Source organism: Athene cunicularia (genome assembly GCF_003259725.1).
Source record: "Athene cunicularia isolate RWA chromosome 1 unlocalized genomic scaffold, athCun1 chr1_part2, whole genome shotgun sequence".
Taxonomy (NCBI): Eukaryota; Metazoa; Chordata; class Aves; order Strigiformes; family Strigidae; genus Athene; species Athene cunicularia.
Window position 1 is genome coordinate 18,021,793 of NW_020799092.1, and position 19,588 is coordinate 18,041,380.

The 19,588-nt window shown below is 40.8% G+C and overlaps 1 protein-coding gene across 1 annotated transcript in view; it reads left to right on the plus strand.

The window, feature by feature from the left end:
- Window positions 1-19,588, plus strand: part of TBXAS1 (thromboxane A synthase 1) — a 231,656-nt gene that overhangs the window by 154,359 nt on the left and 57,709 nt on the right. The window contains exon 9 of the mRNA XM_026840998.1: window positions 7,404-7,718. Within this exon, the coding sequence (XP_026696799.1) occupies window positions 7,404-7,718 (315 nt within the window). The remainder of the gene's footprint in view (window positions 1-7,403; window positions 7,719-19,588) is intronic.

Below are 19,588 nucleotides of genomic sequence, written 5' to 3' on the forward strand. Positions count from 1 at the left end.
CCGTATTTATTGTTTGTACCCTGATAGTGCCAGGAGTCATTATCAGAGTATTGTTAGCCTAAATGTTTTGCAAATACAGGATAAGGAGGTAGCTGTCTGCTGTTACTTGCTACCAGTGTCTCTTGCTCACCATGATGCAGGGATTGGGAAGGTTGCATGAGACTCTCTAGCCATTGCATTTTGGGCTGTTTTCTGAGCCTTCCCCACATGTGCGTGCAATGGAGAGCGCTGTGCTGGTTATATGTGCTGTGCTCCGGGATGAGGCTGCCAGCCCAACGTGGCAGAGATGCCAACCAGCTGCCACAAAGTGTGTGACACTTGTTTGCCATTAGACAGTTTCATGGAGAGATTTCATGCTTCTCTGAGACACCCAGCTCATTTTGTTCCGCCTGGTATTGGACGGAAAATCCTCGGTCAGAGACAACCATCAGTTTGTCAGGGGTGTAAATGGACCAGGCTGCAGGCAGTCACTTGGTTTTACACTGAAGAACTACTGGAAGGGTTTCCAACTCTCTAAGCAGGTTGTAGGTTCCTCTGTGGGCCCGCATAATTAATGAAACAATCAAATAGGTGTGTGCTTTTCTGTCTCCCATAACTGTAGTATCTCTTCATCCTATATAACACTTCAGCCAAGTTAGGCCTCTGGCTAGGATCTTTGCAGCTCACGGTCAGCAGGTCCACACACTGGGTTAAAAAATCCTCCTTCTACAAGAGCCATAAAGACCGATGTTAAACTTGTATCAGCTAGAAACAGTTCTTTGCTCTCTCTCCATTCACGAACAATTAGATCTGAAATTCAAATTTTTCATCAATGAACCGTGTGAGAACATCTCGAGAAGGAGGTGGATGTCTTTCAAGATGTGAGCCCTCTAGTGCCACTTGCAGCAGTTTAAGCTGAAGGGAGATGTGTCCTTAAAAAAATCTTGGCTTTAAGAATTGCCCCCAGCTTTATTTTCAGGTCGAATTAGGCTTGCGCATGCCTCTGTAAATTACTAATGCTCTTGCTTTAACTTTACATTTTAAAAGTCAGAAAAGTGCAAAATTTTTGAGGAAGAAAGCAGCAGTATCTGAGCACTTTTCTTCTCCTCAGGAGTGGAGGCACTACCATGTGAAAATAGTTTTGTGTTTTTCAGCAGTATTTTTCTATTATCAGCATGCTTTGTTAAAGAGCTAACTGAAGTAATATATGGAGAGAGACACGCACATATACAAGTACAGCCTCAGACGTTGCAGGTGTAGCTGGTGAAATCTAACAATCTGCACTATCTGCATGACTATCTGGAGGAGGGGAACCCTCTCCAGTGATAAAAATGGTTCGATGCCGGGATGGACAGCCTGGGGAGGCTGTGAGAACCTAGACTTTGGCTGGCTTTTTAAGAACAGGTTAGACAAACATCTGTCAATGTTGGTTTGGCTGATGCTGCCTCGTGGCAAGGGGATAGGGTAGATAACTTGCCGAGTTGCTTCCAGGCTTCGTTCCCCCATGTGATGGTGCTTTTGCCTTAAACTCTTTGAGTCTGTGTAAGTCTGTTTTCATCCTAGGTCTTAAAGGGTTTTCTGAGATCATCATTAGCTTTTCCTCACGGGCTTTTATAAGATTTGATGTGTGTTGTACCGATTTTACAGATAGAGAAGGTGCACCAGTTATAACTGTGTTTTAAAAGCAAAAAAGGGAGTGCAGCTTTAAGCATCCCAGCTTCTGTGGAGGTCAGTGCTTTAACCAGTAATTCATAGCAGCCATTCTTCAGATTTAGTGGCAAACTCAGCCAATAAAATCCATGTCATACTTAAATTTACACTTACTCTTTTTTTTTTTTTTTTTTTTTTAAAGACAATTGGTCACATATAGAAGATACGTTTTGTTACCATGTATTAATACTTCCAATGCTCAGGTGCTTTTATCAATTTGCTGATGTACCTGCCCCTTCTGAGCCTGCTCAGCATTTCATGTAGTATTTTTGCAACATTTTTGTAGAATGCTTCATTTTTATTTCAAGTAGAAAGCAAAGGCATTGCTGTGGCTTCTAATATCAAATGCAGCGTCACTGAATACTCACAGTGCTCCCTCATTGCTGTGTACTACTGCCAGAAACTTGCATAGGAGTTTAGTGATTATAATGTATGAAAATCTCAGAATAAGTCTAAAGTTATACAAAATCTTCTCAGTCTGGGGTTTCGCTGCAAATGTTAAGATCAGGCCAGGCTGGCAAAAGGCTATTCCACTTTCCAAGTGGGCACCTACTGATTTTTTTTTCTTTAAATTTACTCAGATTTTTAATGCAAGTTATATTGCTTTGTAAGATGTGCCTGCCCTCAGACATCCAGCCCGTTTACAATAAAAACATTACAGTTTCACCAACTGATGTTAACAAATGCAAACAAAAGAGATTTTTCTGTCAGGCTGAAAGCTTCCCAGCCACTCTTGAACAATGCCCATATCCTCCAGTTCAACATACTCCAGGTCCTTCCAGAGCTAAGCATCACCTCTGAGGGTACCATGCTCTCAACTTTGAGGGTTGTCACCTCTGGCCTCCCAGTTAATTCCAGCTTCTGAGTTCAAGTACAAGGCAAAAGGATAATCTCTCTGCAATGTTTTTGGACTGGATCTATTGGCAGAGAGACTGGCTTTTTTGTGATTTCACTGAAAAAACAAATGAAACCTGCAAGTGTTAGGGAGAGGTTGAATTTGATCCTTTGAAAGCAGTTTGACAAAATGATAGTTTTAGTGGGGCTGCATTTTGTGTTTCTTTTTCAAAAGGATCTGTGTAGCTACCACAGTACTTTACTGATAACTTCGGGGTGACACAGGTTTGTCTCACCTAAAAAGAAGGTTGCTAAGTCAAACTTTCAAAAAGTGACCTGGATATAAACTAATATAGCAGTGTTTGTACAAGTTTGTAGCAAACTGAAATAATATGAGATGTGAGCTTGCTACCTGTTAGATAAGGATTCAGAAGCTTAGCTTCTACTTTTCTTAGCTGCCATCAGAGCATTTGAGAAAGGTTGGGAGGTTTTGCACAGTTTATTTTGAGTGGTGTTACATTAGCAGCATCACATTTGTATGACTTCTGCACCACAGCAAGTGCTTTACAGAATACCAAACAATTATGTCATCTAGTTTGATTTCTTGATTCATCTTTAAGTTGCTTTTTGTAGTTCTGGGCTCTTTTGAACTGAAATTAGGGAGATGAACTATCAGAGTTGTGCAAAATTTGAGTAGAGTTTGCAGAAAACACAACTGAAATCACAGCATTAAGAACAAAAATCCAACTGATATACATTTAGTAGTTTTCCTCAAGTAATTTTTTGGCTTCACCTTGCAGAGAATTTGAGTGGCTCAGTCTCTCTACCAAAAGCGTAACCCAAGGGTCCCCTGGATCCCCAAACCAGCAGTGAATTTGCCAAAAGGTCAGCCAGTGTGTCGATAGATATGAAAACACAGTGTCCTGTTCGGGATGGAAGGAGCTGGAGACATCCCCCGCCTCCCCAGGACCCTTGCCTCCTGTGAAAAAAGTCATGATACATCACACATGTGAGAGATATCTCTCTTCTTCTGACAACTGCAAAACTTAAAAGCAGTGATTTGAGGAGGGGTGATAGATACTGCTGGATTGGCCTTCCCCCGTGTAGCACACATCTATTCTTCCGGTGGGTAGCACATAGCTCGTTACAGTTCTGTGCAGAATGATTTCTCTGCATGGCCAGGCGATGTTTAAGGAGACTAATGAGAGAAATGATACGGCCCAGAACACTGGTGTCAGGAAATATATTGCAAGGTGTCTGTCTTGGGGAAGCTGAAAGCAGGGCTTGTCTTATTATATATTTCAAAGGGGATGTCTGTGTCACCACCAAGTTAGACATGCACCCTGTCCCATACTGCATTCAAATTAGATTTTTTCAAATAGCAGCTATCCATTCAATTTTCATTGGCTTAATGATAGGTTCTGTGTTGTACGGGGGCAAAACAAGTCTCTGTCTCATTGGCACGCCATTCTTTTGAAGTGGGAACTTGTTTCTGAGGCCATTGTAACATAACTATGCAAGTGTCAGAGGACAGGATAGAGGCTATTATGGGCTTCTGCTTTTTTTGTGAGGAAAATCAAACAAATGTCCCCAATAGAAAAAGGAAGCCAGCAGCTGTATGTGATGACCAGAGAATGGTTTTGTGCATTGACACTGTCAGTACCTGGTCTGTTGTCAAACTGATAAAACTGCTTTTTTTTTTTTTTTTTTTTTTCTGCTGTCAACTGAAGTGGAGAAAATCTCTCTGAATTTTCATGAGATACCTTTTCCTCATTTCCAGCACTTAACAATCCAATTATATTTGGTTTTATGCTACCGTTTGCCTCTGTTGCCATTGTTAGGGTTTTGAGTCAGAGTGATTTTTCCATCTTGATGGTGCGGAAGAAAAACATGTTTCATTGTGAGTGGTTATAACCCTGGAAATCTTTTCTCTTGCTTGGGTTGATGATGATTTTTTATGTTGCATTCTATACTGACACCTAAAGTGAAGTAGAATGAACCATAAGGAAGAGAAGCTTTACTAAAATATAGCTGCTTCCACTGTGTAGAATTACATTGGAAAAACCTTGCATCTCTCTAATTTTATGCTTTCCCCCCCCCACTACTATTCAAGTAGTTTTTACAAATTAATGTTGTTTTCGTAAGGATTGCTTATGAAGCCATTGTTCCTAGCAATCCCTGCTCACCTGTGAGCAAATTACATGGCACAGATAAGATTTCTAGTTGTTTCTCAAGACAGTGACCTTATAAACAGATTCTACAAGACAAGCTTTTAAATTCCTAACCAAATATATTATGTGAGTAATAAAAAGAGCTCCTCAAAATGGCCACAGAGGCATTTCAGAGCACATTCTTGGGAATATTCACTTATGCTAGCATTCATTAAGTTTGCTTTCAGCAAAAATTCTCATGAATGAAATTTTATTCACCAGTCATTATGATTATTACTTTACTATCACAGCAATAACCAGATGCTTTGTGTAAGGCTGGGACCTGATTTTTTCTAAGGCTGGAGAAACATCTTATAGGATCTCCAGAGAGTGTATTGTCTAAATATAAGACCAGACTCAGCTAACAGCTCATGACTGGGAACTGCAAACCCTCAGAGAACAATGGGTTTGTTTACAAGAAACTTCACGGCTAAAGAAGGATGAATGTAGAACCATACCAAATTTTATACCATTTGAATTATAGTGTGTTACAGTGTTACAACTCCAGTGAATATGAATGTAATTACACATTTTTATGTTATAAAGATAGTTTAGGTGATGATGACTAGTCTTATGGTTAAAAGGGACTTTACAGATCCAGTTCATACTATACTGGACTAATTTATCTATACACTAATGAACACACTGGAACAGGACTGTTTTGGGGTTGTTTTATTTTAAAAATGGCCTAACACAAATATGTACCAGGAAAATCCCTGAAGCATAGTCCGTGCCAAAGAGCTGGACTCTGAGTTGTGCAATATGTGGACTCCCAGAATGTGAATAAAGCCCTTTCTGGAAAAGTTAAATGAGATTTTTAGCTATGCACAGCTGAAATATGCATGAAGTCTTGTTTCCTCCAGTCTAGAAGAACATAAACAAGGTATCCTATGATGCTGGAGGAAGACAAGTGTGGCAGGGCAGTTGCAGCTTTTGACTGTATTAGAAACAAGAGACCAAGGAAGCATGGGCAGTCTGAATATGGAAACTGGGCCTAAATCTAGGCACGAGGAATTATTTTCAGAGCTGGAGCTCATTTGCTGAGCACAACGTGTATACTGTTGCTTTGTGTGCCTTCATTTACTGGGGGAAAAAAAACATGTATCCCATGCCTTGGAGATGATGCAGTTTGGCCAATTTGTAGAGTCCTTCAGCATGCAGTGATTGGCACTGGCTACTATCTGGAGCGTTGATTCCTGGGTGTACCAAGGTGCAGGATGCACTGTGGTCATGAGTACAAGGCTTGTAATGAACACGTGCAAAATGAAAAGTTTCTGTGGGGTGGAGGGAAGGAGCTGTTAAAGAGGTAGTGTGCCAATCCCTTGTATTACTCAGACCTCAAAATAGCCATTTCTCTCTGCCTGTAGGATAGGTCAGACCAATTTGTTGGCAGCAGAGCTAAGCACAGGATGCTAAGTATTTCTCCTCTTTTGTTGCCTCACTGCTCTCTTTTCCCATGTCGTGTGAAAAAAAATAATCTGATTAAGTCCTTTGACATTTATAATTAATTAGTCCTTCCTTACTCTTATCTTGTTTGCCTGTCCTTTTCTTTGGCTTTTCCTTTTTGTACTTTATCTCTCAATCATCAGATCCAAGAAACCATTCAAATTATTTCTTTTTAAGAGATAAATGCAGGTTTACAGCATTTTTTTCTTTTGAAGGAAGACTTGGTCCCTTCTTTTGTGCATCCCACTGCACAAGTTGTCATGTTCTGGCACTGCAGTCACTTCTAAGTCCTTGAGCTATCATGTATTCTGTTGGTATTTGAGGAATTGAAAATCAATCACATAGCCTTATGGCTTAGGTTCAGCACAATTCTATTATGCCCGCTCCCAAAAGTCAATTCAAACCTTTTGGGCTATATTTCAAAGCCTAATCAAGCTTGCTGTCCAGACTGGTTTGGAGTCAACTCACTCTTGTCCATAGGTCTGTTTATTAGAGTTTTTCTGTCAGAAACTAGTGTGAAAGAAAGCAGTTTTCATAACAGTAGAATCATTCAGTGGGCAGTTTGCAAAGACATGCCACCCAAACAGGTGTAATGCATTTCTGAAAATATATTTTTTTAAAAATCCCTATGTTGGTACAAGTGTTCATAACTGTACTTTCTCATAAAAAGATACACCAGTTTACTGAGGTCAGTTTCTAGTCCTGTCTTGTTAAGCTGGTACAGATATTATTGGAGATGCAACCCTAAACCTAGATGGTGACTTCCTTGCTTTGGACCATGTGAACAAATGAGGATGGTGTCTCCAAGCAGATGGACCAACTTCTCCAAGCATGGGTTGTGCCACCTCCACTTGGCAGGTGCATGTGGGACAGTACATTGACTACATCAATACCCTTACCTCCATCAAACGCTAAGAGATCACCCTGAGGATAAAAGAAACTCTGTATGGAGCTGGCCATTAGCAATCCTATGTGAAAATATATACCTGTTATGTATTGGTGACAGATCAGTCTCATCCTGCTGGGAAGAAAGCAGCGACTAGCTTTAGTGATGGCACTTCCAGCTGATTCATAAAGTCTCCTTGTTTGGTGAAAGGCTGGTGGCCATTCTGTGGGAGCCAAGTGGGCAGTATAAATAGGAAACAGCTCTCTCCTATCCCCCATGAGTAAAGGCACTGCTTTGTGACCCATTCTTTGTTCTTCTTCTCGTCCTGTATTCCGCAGAGACGCAGAGATTTTCTTCAGTGGATGCTCGACTCCCGCAACTCAGCTGACTCCCTGGCAGCCGGGTGTTTTGATGTGAGCAGTCCATCTGCTGCTTCCAGACAGAACGAGTCACCTCTTGCTGGCAGAGCCCCATCTGAAAAGGTTCAGAAGATGTTAACAGAGGATGAGATAGCAGGCCAAGCTTTCCTGTTCCTGATCGCTGGGTTTGAGACCACCACTAGCACACTGTCCTTTGCCACGTACTTGCTAGCCACCAACCCAGAGTGCCAGGAGAAGGTGCTTCAGGAGGTTGATGAGTTCTCAGCAAAACATGTGAGTACAATGTGCTGGTGTGGAGCTTCATGCAAGGAGCAAGGCAATGTGAAGGTTGTCATGCCACTGTGGCACCTGAAAAAACCCTTTTTGTCTTATTTATGTGTGCATGTATCAACATTTTATTAATATTTTCAGCCAAAATTTCAAAATTTGGGGTGTTTTTTTTGGAAACTGTTAAATAGTGTCACTTTATAGCAACTGAAGAGATGGCCCAGAGACCTTGTGTCATGGTGAAAGCTTAACCTTTACAAAATATTTTACATTATTGAAATAAACCAGCTGTCACCAGACTAAAGCTACATATTTCTATTTTCCCTCTTGTCCAGATTTTTATTGGTCTTGTGATCGGTTTTATTTGCTGATCTTTGTAAGGAGATAAACAACATTCTTACAAACTATCAACTGCAAAGTATTGCTTTAAATGGTCATACTTTTTTTTTTCTTCAGCAGCAGAATATATGTGTATGCTTTAAAAAAAAAAAATCACAATATCTAATTTTCTTATACTGTGTTCAAATTACTTCTCCTTCACTATCTGTATTTACCAAGGCATTTATTTTTCCTGGATAACTGTTGACAATATTTTGTCTATCTAGCAGACCATGCAGCAGCTATTCTTCCACCCTACAGTCTCTGCACAAGTTATGAGAATTCAGATCAAGGGTCTTTTTCTTTTCATGAATGCTTTTATAATGGATCACGAGGCTAACAGGAATAAAATGACACCAGGCATGGCTGTCTTGCAGGATTTTAGCTGCTGGATTTGCATGCTGAAAGCCTTAACTACACAGTTTTAGGAGTGTCATACTTCTTATGCATTCCATACTCTGTGTTGTACTTACAGAACAAGAAAAGAGTTGTATAATTTTCTGCTTTGCTGGTAATAGAAAATTCTTGACTATGCAAAGCATGCCCGTTCAAAAGCTACCATTTCCCTCCTTTTGCTCGTGCAAGCATAAAAATCAGGATTTGTGTGCACAGAAAATGTCGTCTTTTGTCTTGCATGATGAGGTTCTGAGCATGGTGGTTGTCCGTCTAAGGTTGCATTTGCTCTGAGGGTGCATATGGATGACAGCATTGGAGGTTAGAACTGTGCAATCTGATCCACAGAGCTTTTCTTGGTGCATGCTTCATACCTCTGGTGTGAGTTAACTCAGTACAATGAGACTGTTGATGTGTTATGTTCTAACATAAAGGGCTTGGGTTATATTCTTAGGTTATTAGCTCTCAAACGCTCCAGCTGGAGTGTATTTACTTGCTTCATTCAAATATGGCAGATCTAATTATGCCTTTGTGTCTGATTAGTTCAACTGACCTCCTTAAGTCCTGCAAAGATGTGAAGATGCAACTTGGCTTGGACTATGTGCAGTTTACTGGGTAATACTAGTGGCAGAGTTGTGCATAGAAAGCACTATTATACAGCCCCAAGGAAAATATGGTTCATCTTCTCACCAGTTCCTGAAAACTGATACCTAAGACACCAAAGTGAAATTGCTGGGAGAGGTACCCAATATGACAGGTACACGATGTCATTCGTATCTGTCTGTAGATAGGATATGAATTAGTAAACTTTTCAGTGTGATTGTATAGAAAGCTGACTGCAAGCAGTCCTTAACTGGCCAATTCCTTACAGAGATTTTACGTAAGGAGACCATGTATATGACTGTGCCTACATTACCAAGTAGTGTGCTCCTGTAGACGCATATTCATCATCTAGCACAGTTGGTAGTGAGGACTGTTGCGTTCACACTGTACACACCTCGGGAGTTTATTTTGGGTTAGTTCGAGTCTGGCCCTTTGTACCAAATTCCCCATAGCAGTTGGACCAATCCTCTGGTTTAGTTTCAGGTAAAGGAGCCCTTGCTGTGCACTTGGAGACTGCAGTGTGAACCAGTGCGAGAGACTCGCATGTGAGTGTGCTCCTGATCCAAGCTGGAGAACTAAATGGACCCTATGTTGTGTATGGTTTCTCTGAGCTGTCACTCACTATTCATAGTGTTTCAATAATAATCAAATTGAAATACATAATGCTTGACTCTTTTGGTGCTCTAACAGGAGTATTTTGCTAATAATTTCAGATTTTGCAGTATCTAGGAGAGGTGGTGGAGCCAGGGACACTTGTGGCAGAGAAGTTAAAAGTTGGTGTAGAGAGATGGCACTCAAATGAAATGAATTGTTTTTGCAGATCAGCACTGTACGCAGTCTGTGTGGTGCCTCAAGCCAGACTCATGGCCGCACCCCAGACAATACTGTCCCATGTCATATATTGATTGGCAGTACCTTCCAGATCACTTCCCCATACTTTACTAGTTTTCAGGTTTAGCTTTAGATAATGCATATGTGGCTATATGGCCAAGGAGAAAAGGGAGAGAATGAAAATGATTTATCTGCTGTCCTTGATACCAGAAAATTCATAGATCTAATCTGTGCAGCCCCATCCTTCAAAAGATTTCCTATTATAAACAGTTCATGATTTGGAGGAGGGCAATGCACTGCTCAAGGAGCCCATCTCAGAATAAGGAAAAAGGTGCAGCAGTGCAGTCCCCTTAGTGACTGTAATTAACTACTTTTAGCCTAGAAAACAAGATCTATGTGAATGATTTGCAAGTTATGGAGCAGAAGCTATTTTAAAACTGGGAATATATAGATGCTGTGTTCAGTTGTCATGCAAGGGAGAGGAAGGGAGGGGGCATAGCAGCTACAGGCTCATGGTTAGTATCAAGTCAGTTGCTAAGAAATTTGATTATTGCTTGCGCTCAGCACATCAGCTTTGCTCTTGTAAAGGTGCTTTGCAATTTTCAGAAAGGAAGGGTTTTAGAAGGCCAAAACATGTATAATGTTAAACAGTCAGGTTGTTCTGGCAGGTGGTGGAAGACTGCTTTGATTTGCAGATATGCAAGTGTTAAACATGGTACCCTCTTCAGCCAAATTTATACTCAGGTAATTATAACTACAAAATTCTCTCCACCACATCCCCCTTCCTTCCTCCAACCATTTCTGTTGCCTCATGCAGCATGTTTTATTGCCCTGCTCTATGGTGTAGAACTGCGGTATGATTTTACAGCAGTTGTGGTGTATCATCCCAGAGATGGCTGTACTTTGGTGGTGGACAGAGTGATTTATATACGCATTTACTCAAGTATATAAAGACATGTGAGAACCATCTGAGCAAAGGTGCTATAAATGACAGGTGCCATTCCAGAAGTTTTGGCATACCAGTTGAAAACTCAAAGCACAGTGACCTTGTGATAGGCAGTAAGAGTAAGGTGGGTCCATCTGGTCATGCAACAGTATTTGGGTTGCACTTGAGGATACCCCTGAGTTTACTCTGATCTTCATTTGTCTTGCTTGCACAGTGGATACCTTAGCAGATTGGGACAGCATGAAGGGGAAGGAAAATGCCAAGGCACTGCTGTGTTAGAGATCCCTGTAGTAGCCTGGTGCAAGCTGCTGCAGTGTGGTACAGAAATACGAGGTTAAGTGCTGGAAGTGGTCTAGCCCCAGTGCTGTGCTGGGAGTCCTGGACCCAGAGGAGAGGCAGGTCTGACTGACTGTGTTGTACTGCTGAGTTGTGTTTTGCCAAGTTTGTCTCAGAGCAGTCTTGGGAGACCTCTCTGCCTCTCTCCACCACACTGTAGAGGTGGCACTTCCAGGTAAGTATCCTCAAACAGCACCTGGATTGAGTCATGAGTTGTTGCCTCTTTTTTTACCTCTTGGACCTTCCTCATCTATTCACTAAAAGGACTTTTCAGGTCTTCTCTTGGCTGATAGTTCAGTGTGGAGGCTTGATGATATCTCTTTTCCTTAAAGTGAGAAGTGGCACCTGCCCATTTCAGAGTCTGGCAAGCAGGAGAAACCTCTATCGTCAGCTAGTGTAGAGGGACGGACACACAGGTTATTGCCCTTCTCACCTCTGTCTGGATCTTTGGAGTGTAGGGGAAGGTAGTGCACAGCTCTTCATCATCTCTGGGGAAGCAGAGAGACAGGGTACTGCGTCACCACACACTGCATCTTCCCATTGTACCTGTGAATCCCTGTGTCTGCTCCAACTGCACTGGGAAAGACAAGTTTGAGCATAATTCCTCTAACAGATGAACTTAAATTAAAACTGTAGAGATTCTGACCTGGCCCTCTTCATTAATCCATCGGGGGTGTTCTATGTGCCCTGTGAAGGGCCATCCACTGAAAATAAGATGCACCTATTTGCTGCAGGCTTGTTGCTGGGTGTGCAGCTTGCTTTGATACAGCGAAGACAAAATAAACAAGATGAAAAGAGAGTTAAATATGAGCTAGTGGGGGCAGGACGCCTACATCTGTGTGTGTATAAAAGAATATTACTTTCTGCAGAGACCATAGATCTGTTTCCAGGACAGCAGAGAGGGGTCAGATCTTCAGAAGGTTGTAAACTGGCACAACATGTTTAGTATTGGTTACAGGTATGATGATATGGATCAGTTGAGGAACTAGTCGGGTATATACCAGTAAAAGAGGACAGGGGAAGCAGGGGAAAAGGTTGCTATTTGAAGATCAGATTATTTTTACAGGGTTTGGGACTAAGCATCCCTAAACTGTTACAGGCTATACACTTGTGAAAGAGATGTTTTTATCCATGTTAACCAGGTGAGAAGGAATACACCTGGATCTTCACCCTCCCCATTTCTGTCAAAAACAATCCCTGTGTGGAGTTGTTACAGAGCCCTTTGGAAAAATATATTTGGCAGGTTTTGTACTTGTTACTGATTATTTTGTTGTAAAAGCAAATTGATTTTTATTTAATTTTGTGTGTGTGCGCTTAGCAAAAATGTAGCATGCCTGCAGCACGCATTTGTTCTGAGCAGATGGACACTTGCTTCTGAGCCGCACTGCACTGTGAGCTGTCTTTCTCTCCTAAGCCACATCTTCTATGCTGGGGATTCCCTTAATATGAGGTCTCTCTTTCTTACCTCTCTTCCCATTTTAGCATTTAAATGTCTCTCTCTCTCCTTCCCTTCCCCAACTTTTCAAGCTTGAGTTATTCACAATTATAAACGATTTTTTTGTTAGTTTTACAGGACTGCATAGTTTTAGACAGGAAGAGTAGTGGTACAAAATAGATTGCAAAAACATGGGTGATCAAGTTAACTTCTCATAAGAATTTATTTGTTGCCCTTAGGTGAAATGTGATAAGTGGCTATGTATGTGCTCCTGATCTGTTGCAGGGTAAACAGATCAGGTTAAACCACTGAAATTAGGTCATTTTCTTGAGGGAAGAAAAGCAAGTATGTTTTGGGGCAGCTAAGGAGGGCAAAAGACGTATAAGAATGAACTCTTCTGCCTCCATCTAATAAAGAAATGCATACTTGAAGGTGCCAAGCACAGAGAAATCTGTAGCAAGGAGCACCCTGAATTCTAATCTACGCTTCAGGAATAATTTACTGCACATTCTCAGTAATAGACAACCGTGTCTTGCATTAACAAATGGAAAGACTTGGTACTTACAAGTTTTGCTTTTTAGCATGTATCTACATAAACTTCTCATTACTTGAAGCACCACAACAAAAGGTTGCATTCAAGGCCTAATGCTGGTTACAGAACCCAAGGCACGTGTTGTTGCACTGATAGGCAAGGCTGCAGGGGCTCTGTGCTAGCCAGAAGACGACTGGTGAAGGACAGAGTAGAAGCTCACTCCTCCTTGCTGCTAATGCGTAGGAATGCTTTCAGGACCTCTGATAAAGTTGAAGGAGAGCACAGGAGTCAGGACAAGTAAATAAATGAAATGGCAACCAGTACTGCAAAACATTCATTGAAGACTGCAAGACCACTGGGTTTTCCATCCTATTTTTAGAATGTCATGTACAGCTCTTATTTATTAATGCTTGTTATGATACTTAGAAATATCAGTATGGAAAGAAATGAAGATCAGGATAAGACCCATCATGTCTCTACTGCATCTGACTTCCTGCACACAAAGCAGTAGTGTAACTATTCAGTGCCAGAGTGACCTCCCAACATTTTCATCACTGGCTAGAGCCCATAAAGTTTAAAAAAACTTCAATGTCCTGCCATACTCTTTCAATATTTAAATGGAGATTTGGAAGTTTTTTTCTTTATTGGAAAGAAATCTTCCTGTTCCCATAAATACTTGCTTTTCTATTGCTCTAGGGCCTCAGAATATTTTCAATATGTCTAATTGAAAAAGTTGACCAGACTGTTTCAACTGTATTCCTTCATGTCGATAATATTAAATGATGCCAGCCCAAATTCATTGCAATCCGTAGTTTCATTTATGAAAAGACACAGTTTAATTCCATTTTAACTGTTGTGTGTGGTCAGTTGTGAATTGGCTGTGTTGAACTGGACTGATACAGAATCTCCTCCTTTATGATTTACAACTTTGACGCTGTAATTTATCAAAACATACTGGGTGTGGCAGTTGCTTATCTGGGGTAACTTGGCACATCATCATTGACTTGAGTGGAGTCATACTATTTTACACTGGCTTATGATTCTGTTCTTCACACTGAAGAGCTCCTGCAGTCTAACGGAGATGTCTTATTGTTAAAGTTATTTTGCCATTTTAAAATTTTCCCTTCTCATAAAATTCCCAGAGAGCAGTGAGAGGTAGGAACATTTTTATGGTGTCTCTGCCTGATTGAGTACTTTAGATTTTTAACCTCTTTATGCAGAGAATCTCCTTGGTAGCAAAGACTGCTTTCTCTGAGCATTAGTGAAAATGAGAGGTGAAAGTCAGAGAGATGGCACTGTCAGGGAATTACCACAACAATTTGCATGAGTTTGGTCCCTTTCATGCAGTATCTCATGGCACTGTGCTCTCAGAAGCTTGCAACTACAGAGACTAAGCTTCACTAAGCAAATATTGCTGACAGTGGAGGCTTGCATTTATCAAGGGAAACTGAATTATAAATAGTTTGCAGAAAAAAGTCCACAGAAGAGAGTCGCTGTTACACATGCATACATATACACACACAAAACATACAAAACCAGTAAGCACAAGCCGTATTGTATGGTGTTGCTGTTTATTTTGTTGAAGGAAAGTGCCCTCTGATTTCTTTATTTGTTTAAGAAGATGATGCAGAGCCTCACATCATTCACGAATGTCAGCTGTCAGCAATCAGTTTTGTTGTTTGCAAATGAAAAGATGCTTTTAAACATGTAGAGACTGAATGTTGTTAGGTTGTATTTCTGCAGTTCTTCATACAATTGCTTAGTGTCTGAAATCAGTTAATTATCTTTGTCTTCTGATGCTTCTATACATACAGGTTGAAGATTGCTAAGTTAGAAGAAGACAATAAGCCCTTCCCTTCATTTCCCCCCTTCTCTTAGTGTCTAGATTTGAATGCAGGCCTTGGCCTCAGGAGACCCAAAGTCACTTTTCTTGGGCAGAGGTTATTTTGGTTCCTAACTCTTCCTAACTTTCAACACCTTAGGGACCTCTGAGACTCGGGGCTTAGGTCTCTTTACTGACTTGTGTCTCTGCTGTATAAGGAGAGGTAGCCTGAGGAAGTTCTTGAGCTCGAGCCTGCCTCATGTTTGCCCACTTTGCCACAAGCCTGCTCCTAGACTCGGACACTGTGGGGAAGACTTAGACAGGAAAGCTGGGGCTCAGTTCGCTCACTGTGCAAGCCTTAGCAGGTATCTCTTTGCACAGGTTGCCTTCTGTCCTAGGCACCCTCACAGCACCAGCCAGAGTCCTGGAGGCCTTTCTGGAAGATCCCTGTTGCTTGCTCGCACTTTACAGAAGCTGTGGTTTGCAGGCAGGCAGAGTCATCCTTTGGCAGGAGCATGGGCAAGCAGGAAGAGTGTGACCAGCCAGGAGCAACTCTTTGTTTACCATGTATTTGTAGTTCTTACACTGTATCTACAGGTCTCTGCTCTCCACAGGTACCTTTTAAAAAGATAAGCACTTCCTGGAGAGTCAGGTTATTTATAATATGGAAAGAGTTGAGTTGATCAGCTGGTAAGTGTGTCCATGGTGTCTTTGAAGAATGTTTTGGCTTTGTTTTTTTGAAAAGTCTACTTTTAGCTTATAGGAAAAAAAGCAGTGTTTTGATTCGCAGTAGTGTCTTGGTATTGTCCCCCTCCCTTGACTTTTCCAAGAAACCTACCAAAAAGACAACCTGTGTATGAAAAAAACCCTTATTTTTTTCCTGGGGAAATCCTTTCAACAGCTGAGAACTGGTGATTCTATGTGGCCTGGAATGACGTGTTATTGGTATGATTAATGTGCCCATATTTCAAGGAACTTTTTGTTGTTGTTGACATTGCAGGGTTCATTTACCCCTCTTCACCAAAGGAAAAAAAAAATAAAATCAACCCACTTTTATTTTTCCATTTGTTCAGTTCAAGCTTATCAGTCTCTTACCCATGAAGACTAATTTATCTTTTGCTTGCAATATCACATGTTGTTCAGTGATTCTGCCTTATTGCTATTCTTGAGCAAAACTGAGTCTCAGGTAATGTATACTAGACAGATACTCATTTTCACCCCTGAATTTTCCTGATATTTTGCCACCCTCATAATAATTGACCCACTACCACTGCTACAGGGTTCATGTTAAAAAATAGTTTTTTCTAGTGACATGGAACATTTAATGGTGAAGATGTTAATAATACGGTACTTTAAATGCAATTAGACAGATTTGTTTAAAGAGGAAGTAAAGGGAAGGATGCATCTTCCCTGTCTTTCTTTTCCTTCCCCCTCACTCCATATGAGGCTTTTATGGAGGAAAGATCATATTTGCTTTTTATCTAAGGAAAAATATCACTGTTGAGTAGGAAACTGGTTACAGTTTTCTTCAGGATTCATGTCCCAGCTGCTGCTGTGTACCACTCTGGACATTATATGGTAATCAACATGCTTCCTTCAGGGACAAAATTCATACCAATATCAGTATCAGTGCTAACTACTAGTATCAGTGTTAACTTTTTAAGCTATATATAGGTAACATTATTTGCAGGGTGGATCATAGCTCCAGGTAGAATTGGTAGATCAAGTATTGCACTGGGCAGTTGAGCCTTGCAGAAGTGAGTAAAGGAGATAAGCTCAAACTACAGTAAATATCACCACCCCCCTCCACGACTTTGGGAGGGACATACTCTCACCAGTCTTGCCAGAGGAGTTACGTATAGCAGGAAGAGAGGTGCACATGGCATGACTTCTTGGGAATGGGAATGCCCTTCATGGTTTAATCATGACATACCTGATCTTTGGATGTCTGTCTAGCACTCAGGAGTTTTTCTGTGTGAAGTAGGGATCAAATCCAGAAGGTACTATGCTATATATATATTGGGTTTTTATCAGGGAAGTTAGGCACCAAAAGGTTTTCCATAAGGTATGTGCTGTTGAATTGTAAATACCTGGCAATGAAAGGGGGGACAGCCAGCCATAGGCACAACCTCAGATGCAAGAAATCAGAGACATCAAACCATCTGGCCCTAAAACAACTTAGCAGTGAGAGAGAGTAGCCTTGGCATCTGTGTCAGGACCCCACACTGTGTCTCATCATTAGTAGCCAATTGCATTCATTAGGCAGGAACTTGGCTCCTGGGGAATATTAAACACTAAACTAAACCACAAAGTGTTTTCAATCTCTATGTTAGTTATCGTCCATTTGGAATGAGATCCCTCCATGTCTCCAGATCGACAGGCAGATTCTTCAGGGGATGAAGATGTTGGTCCAGCCCTGGCATCCTCATCTGCTGTGAGGATCTTCAGTGACTTGTCTACTTTTGAGATGCCTTCAAGACTCGGGGATAAAATCTTGCTTTAATAGCACTTTCCCTGGTCAGGACAGTAGTGATTCTTGAGATCTGTGAAAACAATTACCACTTTCTTGGTAAGGACTTTTCATGATCAGAATAAGAGAAGGAGAGGCATTGGGGAACAGCTCATAAACCGAAAACGACCAACAAGTCATGTGTGTGTGCACATGCCTGCATATGAGAGAGAGGAGGAGGGAGAGAATGAATCATGGCTGAAGAAAAGAAGGTCTTTCATCTGAAAGTTCAGCACGGATTCCTGATTGCACGTATTATATGCATAAGGTGCGAAAGCTGAGCTGAGGAGAACACATGCCTAATTTGTTAAGAAACAGCAAATCCCCAGCAGCAACCAAGAAGAAATTAAACTTGTATTCAACACATTCAGAGCTTAAAAATGATCTTAGTTTGTATGAATGTGAGGTCAAAATGGAATTTTTCCTCCAGGTATGTACATAAATTAGGTAGCATTAATAGGAAGTAACCAGTCCATTTATTTGTCAATAAGCATTCAAAGTGAAGGCTGAATGAGCCTGTGCCAGAAGGAATGGAAACTAGTTTGCATTTCATGATTATGTAAAGCAGTTCTTGGTAGAATGAACTTCTTGTGACCTCCTCTCCCCTCCCCCCCCACCCCCTGCCTTTTTTTTTCCTTCTCTACCACCCTGGCAGCACATACGTATTTAAATAATTTCCATTTCTTACAATGTGTTTGTGTGTTACTTTTAATCAGCGTGAGATGGCTTTTGTATTGTTTGCCCTGCTTCATGTTATGCTTCCCTAGAAAGAAAGAAGGAAAGAGAGAAATAGGGAAAGAAGGAAAGAAAGAAAAAGCGGCATTTCTAGGTGTGGCCTTTCTATAGAAACTAGTGGTCCTCCAGTGATAGAAGTGAACATTTCCTTAACCAGATAACAAGACTGGTGCAGAAGGAGTAGCCAGGAAAACACAAAGAAAAGTAGGAAACATATGCTATTTGAGGATTGTTCCATTTAATACCAGTTAATAGATTTTACTGTCTCAAAGAACTGTATTATACCAATTTTTCATTAGTATTGCCAGCTGATTTGATGTCTGGTTTTCGGAAGACAGGTTGCGGATCTTTTCCAAAATCAAATCCTTTAGAAAAGCCAAAAAACTTGCACCTCATTGTAATTACTTACATTTTGAATGTGCCCCAAAATGCTTTCTATGGAAGTGGGATAATCAGAAGTGGAATTCCGCTGCTGTAGCAGATGCTGAGATAGGCATTCAGGGCCTCGATCAGGGGAGACTGGGAGCTTTTATCCACTAGAAATGTACGGACTTGTACGGACTGGACTGTTGGTTCCTAGCCAACAGTGAGTGGATAAATAGGTGCTTGAATGAAGACTCATAATAACTGATACCAAACTGTCCTTAGTCAGGTCTCAGACATAATGAGACTGAAAACTCTGTTACTTTCTCAGTCCTAGGAATTATCCTTCCTGACTGCCATTGAGGCATAGTGCATTAGGGCATTTTGTGCAAGCAGAATTCATTCTTTAGTACTGTTGTCTCAGTACTTTCCACCTGTATGAGATCTGTGCTTTCAGAATACAACAAATTAGTCATTTTATATGTAAAACATTTTGATTTTACATACATCTTAAAAACTGAATTTCAGAAAAGTTGCTGTTAATAAGTGTGAGAAAAAATACATAATGCTTAACGCACCCTCAGGTTAAAAGAAGGAATGTGTTAAAATGATTTTGATCCTCTGGTGCAATAGAAACTTTGAATAAACTTTAATAGTTTTCTCAGTACTCCCAGTTACACTTCAGATTTGAAGGAGAAAATTGAAAAGTGAAAAAGTTCTGAACAGTGGGCAATTATCCACAGCCCCTTGCTGCTGTTGATCTAAATGAAGGAACAAGGAAGTAACAAGATGTCAGAAAGTCATTGTATTGTGAGCTGGAACAAAATGCTTTTAAGAGCTTTTGTTTTCAAGATGCATCAAGTTCATATGCACTCAGGATATGATATGAAGAAGATTTTGTGCAGTCAGGAATGAGGATTTAATAGCCTGATAAGTAGAGAACCTTACAGATAATTTCAAGGCGTTAATCTAACCTTGCTGAGCCTTGAATCG